Below are 19,567 nucleotides of genomic sequence, written 5' to 3' on the forward strand. Positions count from 1 at the left end.
ACTATCAATAGTGTCTATATTTGACAGAATTGTATAGTCAAAAAAGTTGTTTTACCTTAGTGAGATTCTTTAGTAATAACGTTTCTGAATTTTTAAGGTATCTGAATGAACAATAGCTGGACAAATATAATCCATTGATGAGACTTAACTAGCTTGACGCAAAAAGGTTTAGCGATCGATTCCTTTGGTAATAATGTCATCAGTGACATCTGTTTTTATATTCAGAATGTCCTCGTTGGCCTTGGATTTATGGATTTTCTAAGAATATATATATATATATATATATATATATATATATATATATATATATATATATATATATATATATATATATATATATGTGTGTGTGTGTGTGTGTGTGTGTGTGTGTGTGTGTGTGTGTGTGTTGTTCAGCATTAAGAGAGACAATACATCAGGTACCTTGTAACATCATTTCAAAACAAACGTTTAAGTTACTTCCTGTTCTATTTAGTCAACATCATGCCCTGGCACTACTCGCTTTTCACATTAATCGGTTAAAGATCAATCGATATCTCATGATTTGCATAATTGTCTCATACATGTACATTGGAACAGTCCCAAGCACTTCCCGCTTCCGATCGCTAAATAAAACAACAAATAAACAAAACCAAAATCATTAGGGAAATTGTAATATTCGTCGTCTGTATGAATATATTCTCCCAACGGCACGGCATTTACAGCATCAGTGGTAAAAACATCTGCACTTATACGTGACTGAATGGAATTTCGGCACATTTGGTAAAATACTCCTAATTATATAAAAGCTGTTAAACCTATTCAAAAGGCTACTATAGAAGTACTTTTACAAGCTTGACAGGGTGACAGCAAGCTTAATAAAAAAAACACCAAACATCTACAAATGTGACTGAAATTATAGAAAACGTATTGATCCTGTCAAATATCCATTCTCATTAGACTTGTATATCTGGGCTTGAAAATTATGATAGATATACCACTGCGAAGCTTTTAAGTACAACGTTCCTGTATGATCACAGTTGCTTCACTGACGAGAATTAGGTACACTTTAGTAAGTATCCCTCACAATTTTACATAACTTTACTGCAAGTCCCCGACAAATGCAAGTGCAAACATTTTTCGTACGTATGGTTGTGGAGAAAAAGATCGTGCATACTTTGTGTTCTTTAAATGCTGATCAAAATAGAAACTTGAACAAGGATAGGGTGTTACGGCACGAATGAATGGTGCCTTTTTCTCATATTCCGATCTTACAATTCAAATACTGGGAGCAAAAGTGAAATTAAAGTCCTGTTGAAACTTTATTCTAAGTATTATCAACTAATATCAAATATTTTCAGAAGGTTGCAGATGAAACAAAGGATTGCATAATATTACTTCCCATACAAAAGAAAATCTTACGCAAAATGATTTCTTAGATGTGCGAAATATTCATACGGATATCTTTGAGAGAAAAGAAACACACACTAAATGGCATAAGATTTTCTTACGCTTAAAAGTTATCAAAATTCTCTGCGTTATCTTCCTTTGCTTCATGACCGTGTAACCCCCATACTACATATACGGGACTGTCTATCCCCTAAACCACATGTACTGAAACGTCTAATCCCCATACCACATATACCGGCCGTCTAACTACCATTACACATACAGCGGACCGTCTAACCCCATACCACATATACCGGAACGTCTTATCCACATATCACATATACCAGACAATCTAACCCCCGTATCACATATAGCGGAACGTCTAAGCCCAGAACCACATACACCGGACTGTCTATCTCCCATACCACACCGTATGGTAATCCTGGGGTCTTGATACAAAATTTGTTAGACGATATGTGTCCTTCTGCTATTAATGCATATAGGAAAGTTTACTAAACCTAATTGACAAGTTTAACCGTTATTGAACTTTTAATATATTTCGAACTTTGAACTCTCATTTGAAGCCATAGGAAAGGAAGCGAATCATAATATCCCTTTTCCACAGTGTTACCATATCAAGTTCAATTAATTTAGACTCAGCGGTTCAATCGTTGATAGTGTTATGTATATTTAATTTAATCTTTTTTCTGTAATTTTTTAAATTTATGTTATTTCATTGCATGTTATTGTAATGTAACATTTTTAGCTGGACTTGACCTTATCCAAAACTGAGATAATTTCTGCTTGACCTGATTGACTTTTCTTTTTTATTCCATTTATGTAAACAATTAATAATAGCTTCATTATTCTCTGTGTGTATGAGCTAATTAACATAATTATTATTCAGGTACACAAGAAGTGGTAGATATATCGGGAAGATTAGAGTTTTGGAGATTCCTAAGTGAATGTTATAGACCATTGTGTTGTAAATAAACAAGGCTCATTAGATCATCCTAAAATGGGTTTTATTTTTCATTAAGTAATGATTATTATTAGAAAATGCTAATGTGACCTGAGGTCAAGCAGAGAACTATATTATCTTGTGATTGCGAGGATTTTGCCAGTCGTGCTTTAACATCTATCACTTTAAGTTGTATTATCTTGTGACCTGTTTGAGCTGAATTTTATTTTCTTCAAATTATTAAATTCAATTGATTATTTTCTCTGCAAATACAAAAGTACTCTGATAAAAATCTTGAAGAAAGACAGTCATTGGAATGTATACTGAATTCAATCCTTGAATAATATTTCCGTAATTCAACAAGAGACTGTTGACACATCAGCACTTCGCAGGCCATGACAGACACGTCATCGCGTTCAATTTGGGATCTCTTCGGGAATTGAATTGAGTTTTATTCAGGACTTTTTTTTACTAGGAGTTGTGTCTTTAATTCTTGGATTATTTTTGGATTTAATTCGTAATACCGTAAGTTCGTTTTTCTCATTTTCACTTTGTATTCTAGAGAAATAAATTATTTGTTAAATTTTACAAAGCTTGTTTTCTTCACTCTTTTCTGTTACTTATATTAAGAGCATAGACTCGTAACACTAGCGTTATGATTAGATCAGGGGTATCAAACTCAAACCACGCTGATGGCCGCATGACGGCATTTTCGAGGGCCCAAAGGTCGCACCACCTTTGCTATCTCTCAAGACACCTTGTGACGCCAATCATTTTGCGAGCCACAGGATACAGCTTGGCTGGTCGTGTGTTTGAGTATCCTGGACTAGAGTCCGTGGTTTTGTAATTAATAGTGTTATGACGACGTCAGGGAAAGGATTTCACAGTACCCCTGCTATTCTGAAAAAGCGTGGGGATAATGATGACATGACATAATCTATATGTTGGTTCAAGTGTATGCAGACAAAATCAATACATGGAGTACAGTTAAATAAAAAAAATCAAAGCGAATTATCTTCAAGACCATAATGCCAGAACGATTTATGCATCCAGTCATTTATGAGAACGAAAAACGGGAAGGGGAAAGATCTAGCACCGCTTCCCATTTTGAAATAGTGAAAAGACTATTCAGGGTCTAACGGTTCTGAATGCTATTTAAAAGGCATTGTTTTCTCTCGACCTAAATATACTTGTATTGAATACATGTATAGTGTGTGAAATATGCTAATGTATTACAGTAATGGATATTCGTCAAAGAGAGGACCCCGTGTAATCGAATCCTTCACTGTCTTGTACATGACACATAAACATTCACATGGATATGCCCGACATTTAAATATGGCTACCTAACAAGAGTATAGGTAAGTATTTCTCTTCCTCCTCAAATCATCCTCCATGCTTTTCTAAGATATCTATACAAATCAGCAGAATAAACATAGCACTGTAACCTACTTTTTTGCAAAATTTCGTAAGCCTAAAGAGCTGTAAGGTTGTATACCGTAGCTTTATTGGTGGCAGGGTACAGTTTCGTATATTGGCCCCTGGCAAGTTTCTTAACTTAAGGCTATAGTGTGATTTTTCAGTATTATTGTTTACTATTTCAAGATATGGATATATTTGTGAACAAGGTGTTTCGGGCTTGTGTTGTTCTTGAAATGGATCTCAGGCATATATACTTTCCATAGTTACACTGTAGTATGTTGATAGTGAAATACCACTAGTAGGCTATTAAGAAGAACTAGCCTCCCATTGCAGTAAACAATTGGGTTTGGGGCAAGTATCTCAAAAACGGCTTGGATGACGACTATTTTCAATCGCATCAGCCTGTTTAGTACACACTGTTTTACAGAATTGTCATCCAGGAAGAGGGCCTGTATTTGCACGGAGAGCATCACATGGTGTCAAAAATGAAATTCAGACATGAAGATTGCAGGTAGAAATTTGGGGTTGGGTGCATAAACATCTTCTGCTATGAAATGCCATTGACTTTTTTGGTCAATGCAATACTATTCGTATGCTTTGTTTTAATATAGGTATCAAAACATATGGACCTTTTTGACCTCACTTGTGTTTTTGATTTTGTATGATTTTTATACTAGGTCGCTGATTGCGGCATTCAATTTATACATAAAAACTGGTCCCTGCCCCCTATTACCAATTCTTGGACGCTAATTCAAATATATCTACATCTCACAATCTCGTTGTCATACTTGAAAAAGCGCGTCTTCCAGGCCTTGGGGTTTGGGAAAAAGCAATTTTCAGGGGAGCATTGACAGAAGCAAATTCAAAGGCATCAGGCTTCTCTCTCTCCTTCCCTCTCTCTCTCTCTCTCTCTCTCTCTCTCTCTCTCTCTCTCTCTCTATATATATATATATATATATATATATATATATATATATATATATATAGTGCACAATTGAATTGTTCAAATTATATGGCGGCGAAGGAAACAGCCCCACTATGCTCTACCAGAATCATCCTGTCTCCCTGTGGACACTCATAGGTTTAAGAGGTGCACTCAATAACGTCTCCTGTAGCACAGGCTAATTAAAGTACTCTAACAAAATTACTTTTTTATATCATTTGGCAGATTTATGCATATTGAAATGTTTACAAAGTTTGTATGCACGCATGTATCGAAGGGGTAATGAATGCTCTTGTATACATCCTACCTTGTACGTCACCAATATACTGATGAAATAAGCATATGTAGATACAATGAGTGTATTTTAATCATGTCAATAACTGACCTTTGTTGCTCCCTTCACCATTATTAAAACGTCTTCAAAGTTATCATAAATTAAATCGGTAGGTGATATCTCAGAGAATATTGCAAAATAGAAATAAAATGATAAATCAATCGCAAGCTGTTGTCAGGAGAGCGAAAATGAATATTCATTTGTTTTATTTATAACAAACGAAGACAATAAACTTTTATTCGTCTCCTGTATGCAATGGTCTTGCCAAGTTTTAAATTTAAAACTGTTGAATCATAATGAAATAAAATAATTCGTGAAAAGTACCTAAATCGTGTTCGTGCTCTGACATATTTCTTTACCTTTCTTTCAATTAGTCACACCACGCACATGGAAACGTATGCAATGCATAGACCGAAGTACTTGTTTTGTCGACAGTGACTAATGTAACTTTCCACCAATTCCTATTGCGTGTCGTCCGTCTCACGCTTCTATCAAACTTCAATGGAAAAAAAAAAAGATTTTTTAGATGAAGTGGTCAAATTCACCACAAGTAACTCTATCCGGAATTGAAGCTGAGGCGTGTTACGCGTGCAAACGGCTTTAAGTAATGTACTGCCTGAAAATATTTCCGAAATCGGTAACCATGTAACCGTGGCTGTCTATAATGCCTGATCTACCTGTCCCAATGTAATGATGCGATTTTACACCTAACCATAATAAGACTATTTAGTGGGGTTTTACTGATAACTGTATAATTGAACGACAACACTCACCGACGGTTTAAATTTCATTATATCCTTCACACACCCTTCGATGTTCACCCTCATATGGTTGCCGAATCTAAGTGCTTCCTCCAATTAAATGTGGCTTTGCTAATAGACGACGAAATTGACAAAATTGATAAACCGCACCTTACATACAGGTTATTGTACTACTAATACTGACAACAATATTTTTCAAATTACATGACTTATGTCTAAAAACATATCTGTTTTTAGTTAATTTATGTTTTTATTTTAACGGGACTTCTGGTTAGTAACATCATACTTAAAGAAACACAGTTTTAAATTTACAAGCTACAATACAGTGTCTTAGTCGTTCCTGATCCTACCAAAACATTATATGTTGATTCAGTGTTCATTCCTGGACTGAAGAAAGTAGGGTCCAGTGTCCGTTCCTGGTTACAAGGTGGAAGTCATTCAAACACACGAAATAATGAGGAACAAATAGCGATACCGGTTTCTCATTTATTCAAGAAAACTCAAACAAACAGTATTATCAGTCTCCCTTTCTGCCTGCCTTACGTAACAGGATTTGAATTTCTCGTTATTCTCTGTGCGCTACTTTGGAATAAATGCAACATTGAATTTGATGAAGATTTTAGTTTCTCTTCTTTACATTGTCTAGCCATGATATGTTTTCGAATTCTGCTCAGACTAATCGAAATCAGTAAGACAGTTATGTCAAGCCATGAAATTGGTCGTCCTTTGCCTTTGCCAACTGGTGCACTACCTTCAATGAGCTAATGTGGGATGCGCTAGGTCTGATCAGTCTAAAGTCAACCGTAACGATCTTTAATTCTTATTTTCGGAGGGTGTATGGGCCTTACGTGCGTCACAGAAGAAACCTTGCTTCAAATATAAAACGAATTATCAGTGGTACAGCCGGAAATAAGCCCTGCCAAAATCCAGTTGCATTAGTGATTTTTTTTCATCGTGTATGCAGCAGTACACAAATTTTGATAGAACCGTCGTCACATATATTCATAAAAAACATGGTATAAAACTGAATTAATCTACAGTAAGAGGTACAAATATTTAGCAAGCGAAGCGAGTACAACATACAAGTTATCAATGGTCTAGATATAAATATATGCCAGCTGTACGTCCAACATGCATATCGATGAAAATTTTAAAATTCTAATATGTTTGATAAAGTGGCATAGTGCCGGTTATTTTTTATTCTCCACACATTTATAATATGTGGCAGAATTTGCAGACGTACCCCAAATACTGAGACAAGAGTAGAAAATACAATAATCCTCGGAATAATGAAGGAAAAGCAGAAATATTCAACATGAACAAGGTTGTTTATTACTTTTAACAAATGTTGGTTTTATCATCGTCAATAGATTATTTCGATGACATAATATATTGACTAGTTATCCAGATTTGCATTCCAAACAACCATCAAAACCCACTTTTTAAAAGTACTAATAAATAGAACCACCTACTAATCAACCAACACATACATTTAAATTTCAATTTTTCGTTAATAGGTATACCATCTTCGTTCTTGTGCCCAAGTCATCATAATTAGGCGCCATGGCGGACTCAAGGGAAGCGGAAAATTCGGTACTAAATCTGATGGCCATCGGTCTCAAGGCTCAGGTGGACATAGTGACCAGACGATCTGACCACGAGATCAACGAAATAGTAGATTCTATTGTGGCCGAGACACGAAAGTTAAGTTATTTGAAAAATGATATTATGCTCTTGTCTCGGAAATGCTCTGGATTCAAGTAAATTCTAGATTTGCAATATGATAAAAATACAGCTATCAATCTCCTGCTGAATACGAAACTGTTGACATGTAAATCAAACGCACTCTAAACAGTTAATCAAAGTATGTCCAAACATCACGTTTTGAAACATGTCACTCGTAAATAGGTACCGTTATAGTTAAAGAAACAGTGTCCGTCCAAATATTGCCTACAATAATGAATGCATAGAATTTCCGTTGTATTGGTAATAATACTGCACATAATATTTCTTGTGCAGCAATAATAATATGATCCAATTCATGTAATGTCCGTAATTTCTTGTATCATGTTCCTGTCTCTTTCTCTAGGCCGTCCTGAGTATCAAAATTAGTGAAATATTGATTAAAATGTTTCAGTTTTTAAACTATTGGTAAGTCTGGAACAGAATTATTGTTGAGACTCATTTCAGAACTCAGTATTGCAGAGAAATCTGTATTTCATTGCCCAATTTGAAATTTCTTTCAAAGGTTTACATTTACTATGAAATAAAAACAAAGTGTTGTTAAGTTTCATCAAGGTATTTCTGCCTTACCACAAGCATATTGGCTAATAAAGAGAAGTAAATAAAGTACACCAAAAGTTGTAATTACTGATTTATTGGTTTTCTTCAAACCATAGTCTTGCCTATGACTATCCTTTTATGTCACGCTGTTACTGTAAAGGAACTTAATCGTTTGACCTTGTTTTATTTTAACTGATTTTATTTAGACAGGGAAATGGGCCTACACTATTGAACATAAACTCACCAGATTGGAAGAAGCACTTAGATTCGGCAACCATATGAAGGTGAACATCGAAGGGTGTATGAAGGATATAATGAAATTTAAACCGTCGGTGAGTGTTGTCGTTCACTTATAATGTGCTGATGAAACATTATACTGATTGTTTTAGCTGATATTGAGAGTAAATGAAACATTTTAGGTTTATAGCCAAACACGTACATTATTATAGCTTTATTAGCATTTTTCTATAAACATTCTATGTGTTTCATGTCAAAAACAATCCATTGACTAGTATTAGCAAATTATTGAATACGTTTTAAATAAATATTTATGCAAGATATCTACTGTTCGTAAGTTGCATGATAACTAACAAAGTGCATTCAATGACATATGTGTATATATTTATTGAAAATCGTACTAAATGTATTTTGCACTACATTCTGTTGATTTCAAGCGGTAATTGATCATGATGTATATCAAACTAAAATCACAATTGACTGCAATAGTTTATTTCTAGGTTTCCATTTTATTTATTATGTTATCAACACTGGTCTGAAATGGCAATATATAACACTCACGTGTGCATGTGTGTCCCTGCTGCCAATCATGATGTCACGAGTTCGAAACTCCAATACTTTAATACTTTTCTATTTTTATTTTGAACTTTTCTTTTAATCTCAGTCATCTCATTTTCTTCCTATCCTTGGACCGGCAGTTAATCTAGTTTGCTTATATTCCAGACCATTTATAATAGATTCAAGGGAGATAATCAAAATAGAAAAAAGGAACAAGACCACGCTGAGAGGTAAGGACCTTATGAGACAGTAATACTCGCAAAGCTCTTTTACCATGTCGTTATATTGTGCAACTGTATCTTATTTTATTAATATATTGAAATTGATGATGATTATGATGATGATAATGAAAATGATTATTACTGTGGTTCAATGATAATTTTTTTAATAATAATAATAATAATAATAATAATAATAATAATAATAATGGTGATAATGAGATGATGATGATGATGATGATGAAATAAATACAGATTTATAGGAAATGGTATTAGTTGAAGTATACAAGTTCTATTTTGTAAATTTATTCCTTTCAAAAGCCGTCGTCTTTATGTAACTGAATGGTATAGTTTCCACTGTAGTTGTCGTCTCCACTTACGAAGTTAATTTCCTATTCCTACATGATGGAAAGGAAATGCAAGTCATCAAGTTTATTTCAAGTATATTAAATTTGTATAAAATTTAAGGTAGCATGGTTTTCTTTTTCTAAATTTGACTAGTTCAAAGAAATCAAAGAAAAACAAGCGGGGTCCGACAAGGTAAGTTTGTATTGCAATTATTTGTATGTTTCTTGTCTATTTCGCTGCCCGATATAAAACCTGACAAACATTATTTTCTTTTGCAGTATACATGCCTTTACTTAGAAATGTTTTCTTTGTAGATCTTATATCCGAAAATAACAGGAAATCTTGCAATGGTAAAATCTTAGGAGTTTGAAAACCAAATATTGAATTTCAGAATAAATTAGGGTTTGGATAAAGAAACATCAGAAACATTTCTGCCATTTATAATGTCTCTAACTGAATAACATGTTCCGTATGATATTCACAAATGTCTCTAACTTATTATACAGTGACGTCGGTGAAAATGAAACCATTATTCTGCAACTGTAGCGCTACTTTATTATCATAGCGAATAGTACGTTTACATTTTTTGTAGTAATAGAATGATATTAACTTGTGCTTATGATATATGCAATGATCAAAAGGATGTGTAAAATCGCTATGGAAAGCAAGAAAATATTAGTCTGAATTGTTATCGTCACTGCTAGTAGGATATTCTTTCTATCACAATAAAGTGCTACTTTCATACATTGCGACTGATGCATAGGTTGTAATATATTTAATATATGTTTGCCTAAATTGTTTTCTTACAATACGTTATATGGCTCTGATGTTCTAATGCTGAGTTTATAGTCATTATGCTTCTATATAAATACATTTATGTCTGCTTACAAAGCACGAAGAGCAAGATCATCGTGGTTGCAATGTAATGATTTAATATTTCACATCGTATACAACTCTGAATTAAGCACCGTATTTGCTTAGAGGATTATGGGACGTCAAAATGTCCACCTACACTGCTTGGCCGACAAAATATTTTCTCACATTGATTACGTAATACATTTATTATGGTGGGTACATTAGTGACATTAGTTTTACATTAAAATAGTTTTATGTCCACGAACGTTCATATATTTTAAAATCTCTACATGGTTAAGCACTTCACCACCAACCTTGTAAGTATCCCAAACTGATATTATTAAATCCTATTTCAGGGAGCGAAAGGTGTCCATAAGCTTCAGGAATGGACCGACGTGAGTGGTTTTATACAATTCCATGATATATATATATATATATATATATATATATATATATATATATATATATATATATATACTAACGTAACTTATGTGGTTGTTCCTAATCAGATATAGGTACAATGATAGTTCCAGTGCAATGTTTAAAATATATATACTAACATAAGCTTTTATCAATTACTTGTCTTTAAATTGTTTTCTTTTTTTTAGTCCAAGCACAACAAGGACAACCCCTAGTGAACAGAGCAGTATCGTTTTGTAGGTATATTTATTACCAGACTAAACTAACAAAATATAATATTACAAACCTGCAAATTAAAAACTGAATCAAACGTCTTCCCAGCTTGAGGATCGCATTAACAAAATGTACACTACAATATGCTATATTGACACTCTGAAATGAATATTGAGATGAAAGTTTAAATTGCTAGAAATAATTCATCTCTTTCTAATAACAAAATAATGCCGGATTAGAAAATTACACGTTCTGCTTCAAAAGCAAACATTTTCATTAAAAGGAGATTAAGCTGATTTTTGTTACAAGACGAAGACGGAAACATCATTAGATATGTTTTATTTATCGTTTCGAATTGAGGGTCATATCGTTCACCTTGGATGCAGTAGGTTGCGGGTTCAAACCCCATTCTAATCATGCCAAAGACTTATATATATGGTACTAACAGCTTCCTCAATTGGCGATCAGCATTAAGATGATGATGTTAGAACTGGTCGGACTGGTGTCACGATAATGTGAGTCTTATTGTTGTTGTTGTTGTGGGGTTTAACGCCATTTTTCAGCACGATAGGCTATACATGGCGGCCAGTATTAATGGTGGAGGAAGAACCCGAAAAACCCCGGAAAGAACCACCGACCCACGAGAAGCTACTGGCAAGCTTTCTCACATGCCCACATTGGATGAATCTTAGACTCGAACCGCCGCAGACAGAGGTGAGATGGCAGTGATCCGTAACGAGGAGCGCTTTAGACCACTAGGCCACTGATAATGTGAGTAGGTGGGATATAATGCTACATGTCTGCGGCATGATGTCCAATGCTTGGCATCACCATAGACTGCCACATGTATAAATCTTAGCTATATGACTGAAATTTCTAAAGCAACGTTAAAATTCTAAACACACATATTTGGGGGAGATTTTTAATTTGCCTGCCTGTTAGGATCTTAGTATGTATACTCATGCTTATTCAACGCTATTCAGAATTGAATGGCTTTTTACAATAGGAAAATATGGTAAAAATTTTTTCAATAATCAATGTTATACAATGCAGAGAAAGAACTTCCATTAAGAAGACTTCCAGTAAGAAGAGCGATGGAGGATCTAGCCCGAAATTGTAAGCCATTTTTTTTCTTCTCCCTTTAAATGCAATTGTTAATGATAATATCATATCAAAATGTGATGTTCCATACGACAGAAATTTTAATCAGATCCCGACTTTTGTTGCAAATCTTAGCATCCGTTTAAAAAATTACAAAATATGGACCATCTCGGATCAAATTATACCTGTCATATAACCTTGAACTCAAATAAAAAAGAATAATCTTTGTAGTTGATATGTTATTTGTGATCAAAGGTAGAATGCAGTTATACTATGCAATCTATCAGCTGAAAGATAACGTCTTTTAAATAATTTTGGAAAATGTTAAAACCTATGTATCTCATTCACTTAGGGTAAAGTAATAGTTGCATTATCGATAATTTTAAATAATACACATTTTGTTGAACAGTTGAAAATAATGCAAACTTTATCTACTAAGCATAATTATTCATGTTCGTTTCTTTTCAGAGAAGATACACATCTTCCAAATATAGACGAAAGTCACCATACACCAGCCACGTAAGGATATATATTTAGAAATGAATTATACGCGTGTACATAAAAGTGACTCTTTCAGTTTCGACATTGGAAAACAACAGTCTCATTTCTCTCCTCTAACTGATGAAGTCAGAAAAAAACGAAAATATGATACAGTGTAAACATCGAGGACAGAGGCGGCGTTAGGAGTACGCGGGGCCTAGGGCCGACCATGACCGCGCGAAGCCAGAGTATCGTTATCTCGATTGGTATGCTACTGCAAACACTGATTATGTCTAGAGTAGATCAACTTTCGCGATTTGGCTCACGAATTAAGTTTTTTCATTATTCATTTTTTAAAAATCCTGTTTGTGGACAACGTTTTTTTATAATCGAAATAATAACATGAGACCTTAGGCCTGAAGCGCGGTCCACCTCAAGAGCGGGGCCTGGGGCATTCGCCCCACTTGCCACCCCCAAATGCCGTTCATGATCTAGGACGCACATCAGTACTGATTCTTATTCTTATCATTATTATTTGTTCCAGGTATTTTTATATAGGATGTGTTCTTATATTCAGCAAGGATAAATATAAAAACTCACATAAGAGTTTGTACTTTTGCTCTTTTTGATTTTGTCGTGGCTGACTGAGTTTTTGAGCTGTCAATACACATTTTTATATCATCTATAATAATTCTTCAGCTGCGTTCAAATGTATGATGAACGTTATTTTCCAGACAAAATTCAGACACATCTGGAGAGGAAACATTTATTACTACGTGAGTACCTTCACAATACTAACAGATTAAAGGTTGTTTAAAAATAGATATTACAATAGTATTGAACTACTTTTGACTCCGCCAATGTGGAACCGCTAATGCTACCAACATATATATCAAAGGAGCTATGATGTTCCAGCACTACCACAACTGCGAATAGCTATAGCTTCTGCTACAAAACACGGTTATATTGTTGCTACTAATGTTACTACCATCATTAAGACTTACTAAAATTGTATCCGAACTGCATCTAAAACTATTCTTCTCTTTCTTCTTCAAGACATTGATTAGAATTTTTATGTTAATTGCAGGAGAAAAGTTGAATTTATCGTCACTCATAGTGAGGTTTACAGCAAACGAATACGGTATCTGAGTCTCTCAACTTCCATACCTAAGTATCAACTTAATGGAAAGCTATCCACATTTTTGTATATTGCAATTTTAAGTAATCGTATTGTTGTTGTTGTTGTTTTAATGTTATGAAAAACATAATGCTGTCGATGTCGTTGATATTGTTTTGATAATTTTGATTATTAGGATGATGCTGATGATGGTGACGGCTGTGCTAACGGTATTGAAGACAAATGTGTTGTGTCATCACCATCGACGTCGTCGTTGTCATTGTTATTAGCATTGGTGATGGTAGTGGTGGTGGTATTATTATTATTATTATTATTATTATTACTATTATTATTATTATTACTATAAAGAGAGAGGTTACGGGCGTCAACAGTCAAGAATCCAGCTGGGTTCAAACAGTAAGTCACTTCAAAACAAAAATATATCGATTCATTAACTCGAAATATTCAGCAAATACATACGATTTCCACAATTGTCCATTTACGCTTCTCCTTCTTCTGGCTCTTTTATAAGTTTCCTTATATGTCTCCTTCGTCAATTATTATCAATGTCATCATTATCCAACATGCTGTAATGATCCAGTTTGCATGTAATCTCATTTATTTCAGTCTATTGTCGTCAAAAGAATAGACACAAAAGTCTGTACGAATCAAAGTTTACATTGAAACTTGACTTAACCTTGATTTAACCTTAGATACAACTCCATATAGTCATGTCCTCCAACTACTTGCGCTCTTCATATTTCTTCAATTTATTCGTCTTCTTCTTCTCCTTCTTCTTCTTCTTCTAAAGATCTAGATTATCTCAGCTGTCATTTAAACGTTAAACGTGTATTTGCGGTAGATTTTCTACACTTTCAGTCTGTTTTGTTTTTTGGGGGGCCCCGAGTGGCCGAGTGGTCTAAAGCGCTCTTCGTTACGGATCACTGCCATCTCACCTCTGTTTGCGTGGGTTCGAGTCTCGGATTCGGCTAATGTGGATATGTGAGAAAGCTTGCCAGTAGCTTCTCGTGGGTCGGTGGTTCTTTCTGGGGTTTTCCTGGGTTCTTCCTCCACCATTAATACTGGCCGCCATGTATAGCCTATCGCGTGCTGAAAAATGGCGTTAAACCCAAAATACAACAACAACAACAACAACTGTTTTGTTTTTCAGGAATAGATCACAAAGCTTAAAGGAGATCGAACCTGCCTTCTTTAATACGTAAATATCATCTTAAAGAATGGTAACATTAACATTTCTCAAAATATAGTATGTCATTGTCTTAGATGATATGGTTACTGTTAATATTGTTGCTATTATTATTCTGGACGACGACGACGACGACGATGATGATGATGATGATGATGATGTGCTGCTACTGATAGTAACAATAATAGTAGTATTTGATCTTTCAAACTTTGTTTTGATAAAGTATCGGATCCATTGTATCCAAAATACTTTCTGTTCATATACATCTGCCATAGTACAACCAATCATAGTCTTTAACTGATACCATGTGACTGGCTATTATAATTACATATTGTATTGTTTATAATCTAACGTAAATGCCAAGGTTATATTGGACGGACAAATCTGTATCAGATGATTAGAATCCACATTGTGCTGGATAGAGGTAAATGTTTGGCTTCATTAATAATTTTATTTTCCTTGCTAGAAATGTGTTTCCTCCACGTTCATACAAAGGTTAGATTTTTTACATCCTTTGAAGGACAATTAGACAAAGAATTCAACCACTATAATGACAAAACCAGCACCAACAACAACTGTTATTACAATCACACAAGAAAAACACCAAAAGTTATAAATTTAAGTCATAATCATCAAACTAATAGCGACGACAAAATAGTAAGTTGCAATTCAATCAATCGTCTTCATCATTTTTGTCGTTGTCGTTATAGTCCTCATCGTCATCGTCATCAAGTTAGACTCTCATTATAATTTATTTTATTGTCTATTGTATTTTTATTTATTTTTTTTTTATATTTTTTTTTTTTTTGGGGGGGGTCTACTTATGTCACATCTTAATTGTCCCTTTTTACCAGGGCTTGTACAAGCACATATTTCAGGGTCCAACAGTATTGAGCGGTGTTAAATTTCATAAAGATTGACTTTGACTGATCATTGATGATAAAAGAGGGTTTGAAAAATAAAGAATGCGTTATTAGAGTTAAGGCTAGGTGAGTAATGAAAACGTTATGTATGGATGTGCATATTATGGATTTGTATTGTTCTCGTTCTTGTTATATTGAAAACCTGTTTATGGCCTGATGTCTACGCAGTCTCGTCACATACAGGTCATTCAGCTCATCAGCATCGTACACTCAAAATCTGTGATATACAGATCACTGTGGACTATAATGAACATGCGACTTTGAAAAGTGTCCAATCATTTTTTTATTTTCTTTTTTATTCAACGGGCGGTCATTTCGTTGGTATATCCGCACTTGATGAATAATTACAGATCGGCATTGAAGAAATAATTGTTCATTTAATTTTCGTCAATATTTACAAGATGTGGAAAAGTTTGCATTCCATTGAAAAACGGTTGCTCTTTTTCTGTGCATATTAAATTCATATTTTCAGGGCATTCGTCACTCAGTATCCAACACTCACACGTTCTTCATCGTAAGTATACATATGAATGTATTAAGTACAGAATTTCGTTTTCGACTTTAGACTCGATTTAGTGTCACCATAACAAAACAATCTTATTTTTGAATTAGCGAATTTATTAATAAAAAATATATATCGATTTAATTCAAAAATGGTTTTAATAATCCATAGAAATAAATATGTACGTTTGTTAAATCTATGCAAAATCAAGGTTTTTGTGAGTTTGTACCCTCACAATAAACGCGTATGAGAGGGTACTTGAAAAGTTCTGAATATTTTGTTATAACTATTTGTTTCTTTTAACCTGTCTCGTAGCGATCTGACTGAAAAATTGTTAAAGCTACGACAAAAAATAAAATAACACAAACAGACGTACGCAGATACTCTTTGAATCTGTCAAAAAATGTAACTCCAAGCGATATACATAAAAACATTCTATAGAATGATCAGCAGCTGCACGTGCAGCACTCCAGACACCTGCAGATATGTGCATGTGATGTCGCATATATAGATGATACAGGCGTAACAATCTCAGAGAAGGAGAATAAGTATGTTAGTGTGAATAGAGTGTAATAAAATCCGAGTACTCGTAGGGCACCCTCTGACTTATATCAAGTCAGACTTGGATAATATATGCGGACGTCATTCTCTGTCATACCCTACGCTTCTGAGGTCGTTTCTTCGTTCTAAAGATGGCCACGAATCCAATAAAGATGACTTACTTTCTGAAAAACCGTTGAGCGCGAAGTGGCTGTTGTGAAGGGGACAATTGATATAGATGTTCGATACACAGTGGAGATACTTTTATTACCATTTGCATTAATTAGCCAGCTGTTTTTCAAATACTGATGAATCATCATACTACTTATTCCTTGAACAGGGTAATTACGTTTAAGATGTGGCAACTCCCGGCGGTTCATTTAGTTTCCTTCCTTCGATTAGAGATGCTTCTGACTCAGTGTGACACCGTTCCGATGGCCTAATTGGTTCGAGCGTCTGCTCGGATGTGGGTGGTCGCGGGTTCAACCCCGGTCGAGTCAAACCAAAGACTTGTACAAATAGTACTAGCAGCTGCCTCGCTTGGCGCATAGCCAAGGTTAAGAGGTTAGTGTTATGACTAGTTGACCTGGTGACAGGATAATGTGACTGAGTGGGACATCATGCTACATGTCAGCGGCATGATGTCCAGTGCTAGACATCGCTATAAGACGTCACACTGCAAACACCATAGCGATATGACTGGAAGATTGTCAAAGCTACATTCAAAATCTCTCTCTCTCTCTCTCTCCCTCTCTCTCTCTCTCTCTCTCTCTCTCTCTCACACACACACACACACACACACACACACACACACACACACACACCTCAGTGCGAGACGTCACCTTTTTGTGTTTCTTCCTTGCAAACGTCTGATAAATGACATGGGAATGTCAATGACATACAACGCTATGCAACGTTTATTTACCGTAAAGAAACAGAGGTGGTAATTATGCCTGCTAAATTTGCATATAAAATTAAGGATGTTTCATTAAAAATTCATAGAAAAGCTTAATGTATGGGTTTAACTGACATAAATTATAGATATAAAACGTGATTTGGTAGATTCGCAACTTGCATATCATATCTATATTGTTCGAAGATTATGGTGAATTTTGCTGAATATATGTATATATATATATATATATATATATATATATATATATATATATATATATATATATATATATATATGTGTGTGTGTGTGTGTGTGTGTGTGTGTGTATTTATTTATTTATTTATATTTATATTTATATAATCACAGGCAAGATGCACATATCGATAATACAAGCTAGAGTCCAAAGCATTAGCATCCAATAATAATAATAATAATAATAATAATAATAATAATTATTATTATTATTATTATAATAAAGTTTTTCCGTTATCAATTTGATTATCATTTATCCAAATTATTTTTTACTCAAATTCTTATGCAAGCAAAATATAAGTTTCGCTCCTGCATTCCTAGGAATTGTGATCCTTTCCATCCTGTTTTTTATATAACTATGGCAAAAGACAAATGCATGCAATACAAAAGGGTTTGAGTCGGTTTGTTTGATATTTTACGGTACAACAACACATGGGTGATAATAATTTCCAAGATCATTCTAGTTAAGTGCCTTGCCGATGGACACAGTGCAGTAGCCGGCCCTAGACTGATCCAATGGTAGAGTTTCGAACCCGCACCTTTGTGATCACAGGTCCGGCACACTACCAGTAAGTCAACGCAGGTCTTGCGGTGAGAAAGCGGAGGGGAGGGCGTGTGTTATGAATTTAAGGAAAACAACTACTGACAGATGGAGAAGTAAACCATTAAAGTCTTGCTCAGTGTGACCTAATTCATGAATACAAAAGTCGTTTGTTGCTTTGAACGAATGTGTGGGGGTCGTCAGTTTCCATGTGGTTCATTTACTGACAGGAACTATTATAATATTATATTTTATAATATCCATAAAAGTGACTTTCGGTTACCAAAACTATTTTATTTCTTATTTGCCAAGTGGAGACTTGAAACGGCGGTATGAAGAAAAAGAAAGAGAATATATAGAAAGAGAAAAGGAATTAAAAAGGTAAATATTATTGAAGTTATGCACGTTTAATAGTTTTTCCATCAATATGATGATTTACCGCTACAGCGCTAAAATGCATTGTCAAAACCGTTAGAACACGTTACTATTGTTCAATCCCTAGATGTCTTTGCTGTGCAATATAACCCGTATTTCCTTGTATTTAATGTTTATTATATTTCCATTATTGAAATCGCCTGTTAGTAAGGATTTCAGTTTTGTTTATAATTTTAAAACTCTTACATCGAATTTCTTCAATGTTGGTGAAATGTTTACATTGCAAGATTAGTATGATAGCTTTCCTTACGTTACAATAATCAAATTTAAGTCAGCGTGAAGATTGTACTAGGACAAATAACAATCAGTTATGCCGTATCGTTTTTGTTGTAATAATAATAATAATAATAATAATAATATTATTATTATTATTATTATTATTATTATTATTATTATTATTATTTGTTGATGTCCACAGTGAGAATGAAAGGCTTCAGGCAGTCAGCAACTATCTGCAGCAACTTTTCCATGACCTTCACGAAGCTTTCGTTAATAACTCAAAGAAAAAGCGGAAAATAGAGAACTTGATTCCAAAGCCACCGGAAAGTTTCACAAAAGAAATCTTTGCGGAATCTTGCTTTTCAAACGCTAAAGAAATCGGCAGGTTATACATTGAAAGAGAAAGGTACGTATACCCATTTTTGTCTGAAACATAG

General features: G+C 34.3%; 1 protein-coding gene across 1 annotated transcript; it reads left to right on the top strand.

Annotated features, from left to right (window-relative positions):
• Nucleotides 1-7,349: 7,349 nt before the first annotated feature.
• Nucleotides 7,350-13,279, top strand: LOC149797659 (uncharacterized). The gene is made up of 9 exons (XM_089960787.1): nt 7,350-7,460; nt 8,276-8,401; nt 9,030-9,094; nt 9,584-9,622; nt 10,642-10,680; nt 10,894-10,941; nt 11,972-12,034; nt 12,488-12,538; nt 13,234-13,279. Exons 1-9 carry the CDS (start codon nt 7,350-7,352, stop codon nt 13,277-13,279), a joined length of 588 nt encoding a protein of 195 aa, XP_089816913.1.
• The last annotated feature ends 6,288 nt before the right edge of the window (nt 13,280-19,567 follow it).

The sequence above is a fragment of the Sinohyriopsis cumingii genome, chromosome 6, assembly GCF_028554795.1.
Source record: "Sinohyriopsis cumingii isolate HCF-2022 chromosome 6, ASM2855479v2, whole genome shotgun sequence".
Lineage (NCBI taxonomy): Eukaryota > Metazoa > Mollusca > Bivalvia > Unionida > Unionidae > Sinohyriopsis > Sinohyriopsis cumingii.

What these genes read in the sequence shown, in the direction of transcription:
- LOC149797659 (XM_089960787.1), top strand. Translation starts at nt 7,350, where the DNA reads ATGGCGGACTCAAGGGAAGCGGAAAATTCGGTACTAAATCTGATGGCC. An exon ending in AACAAGCGGGGTCCGACAAG is followed by an intron (nt 9,623 to 10,641) that starts GTAAGTTTGTAT and finishes ATCCTATTTCAG; the next exon opens with GGAGCGAAAGGTGTCCATAA. An exon ending in AGCTTCAGGAATGGACCGAC is followed by an intron (nt 10,681 to 10,893) that starts GTGAGTGGTTTT and finishes TCTTTTTTTTAG; the next exon opens with TCCAAGCACAACAAGGACAA.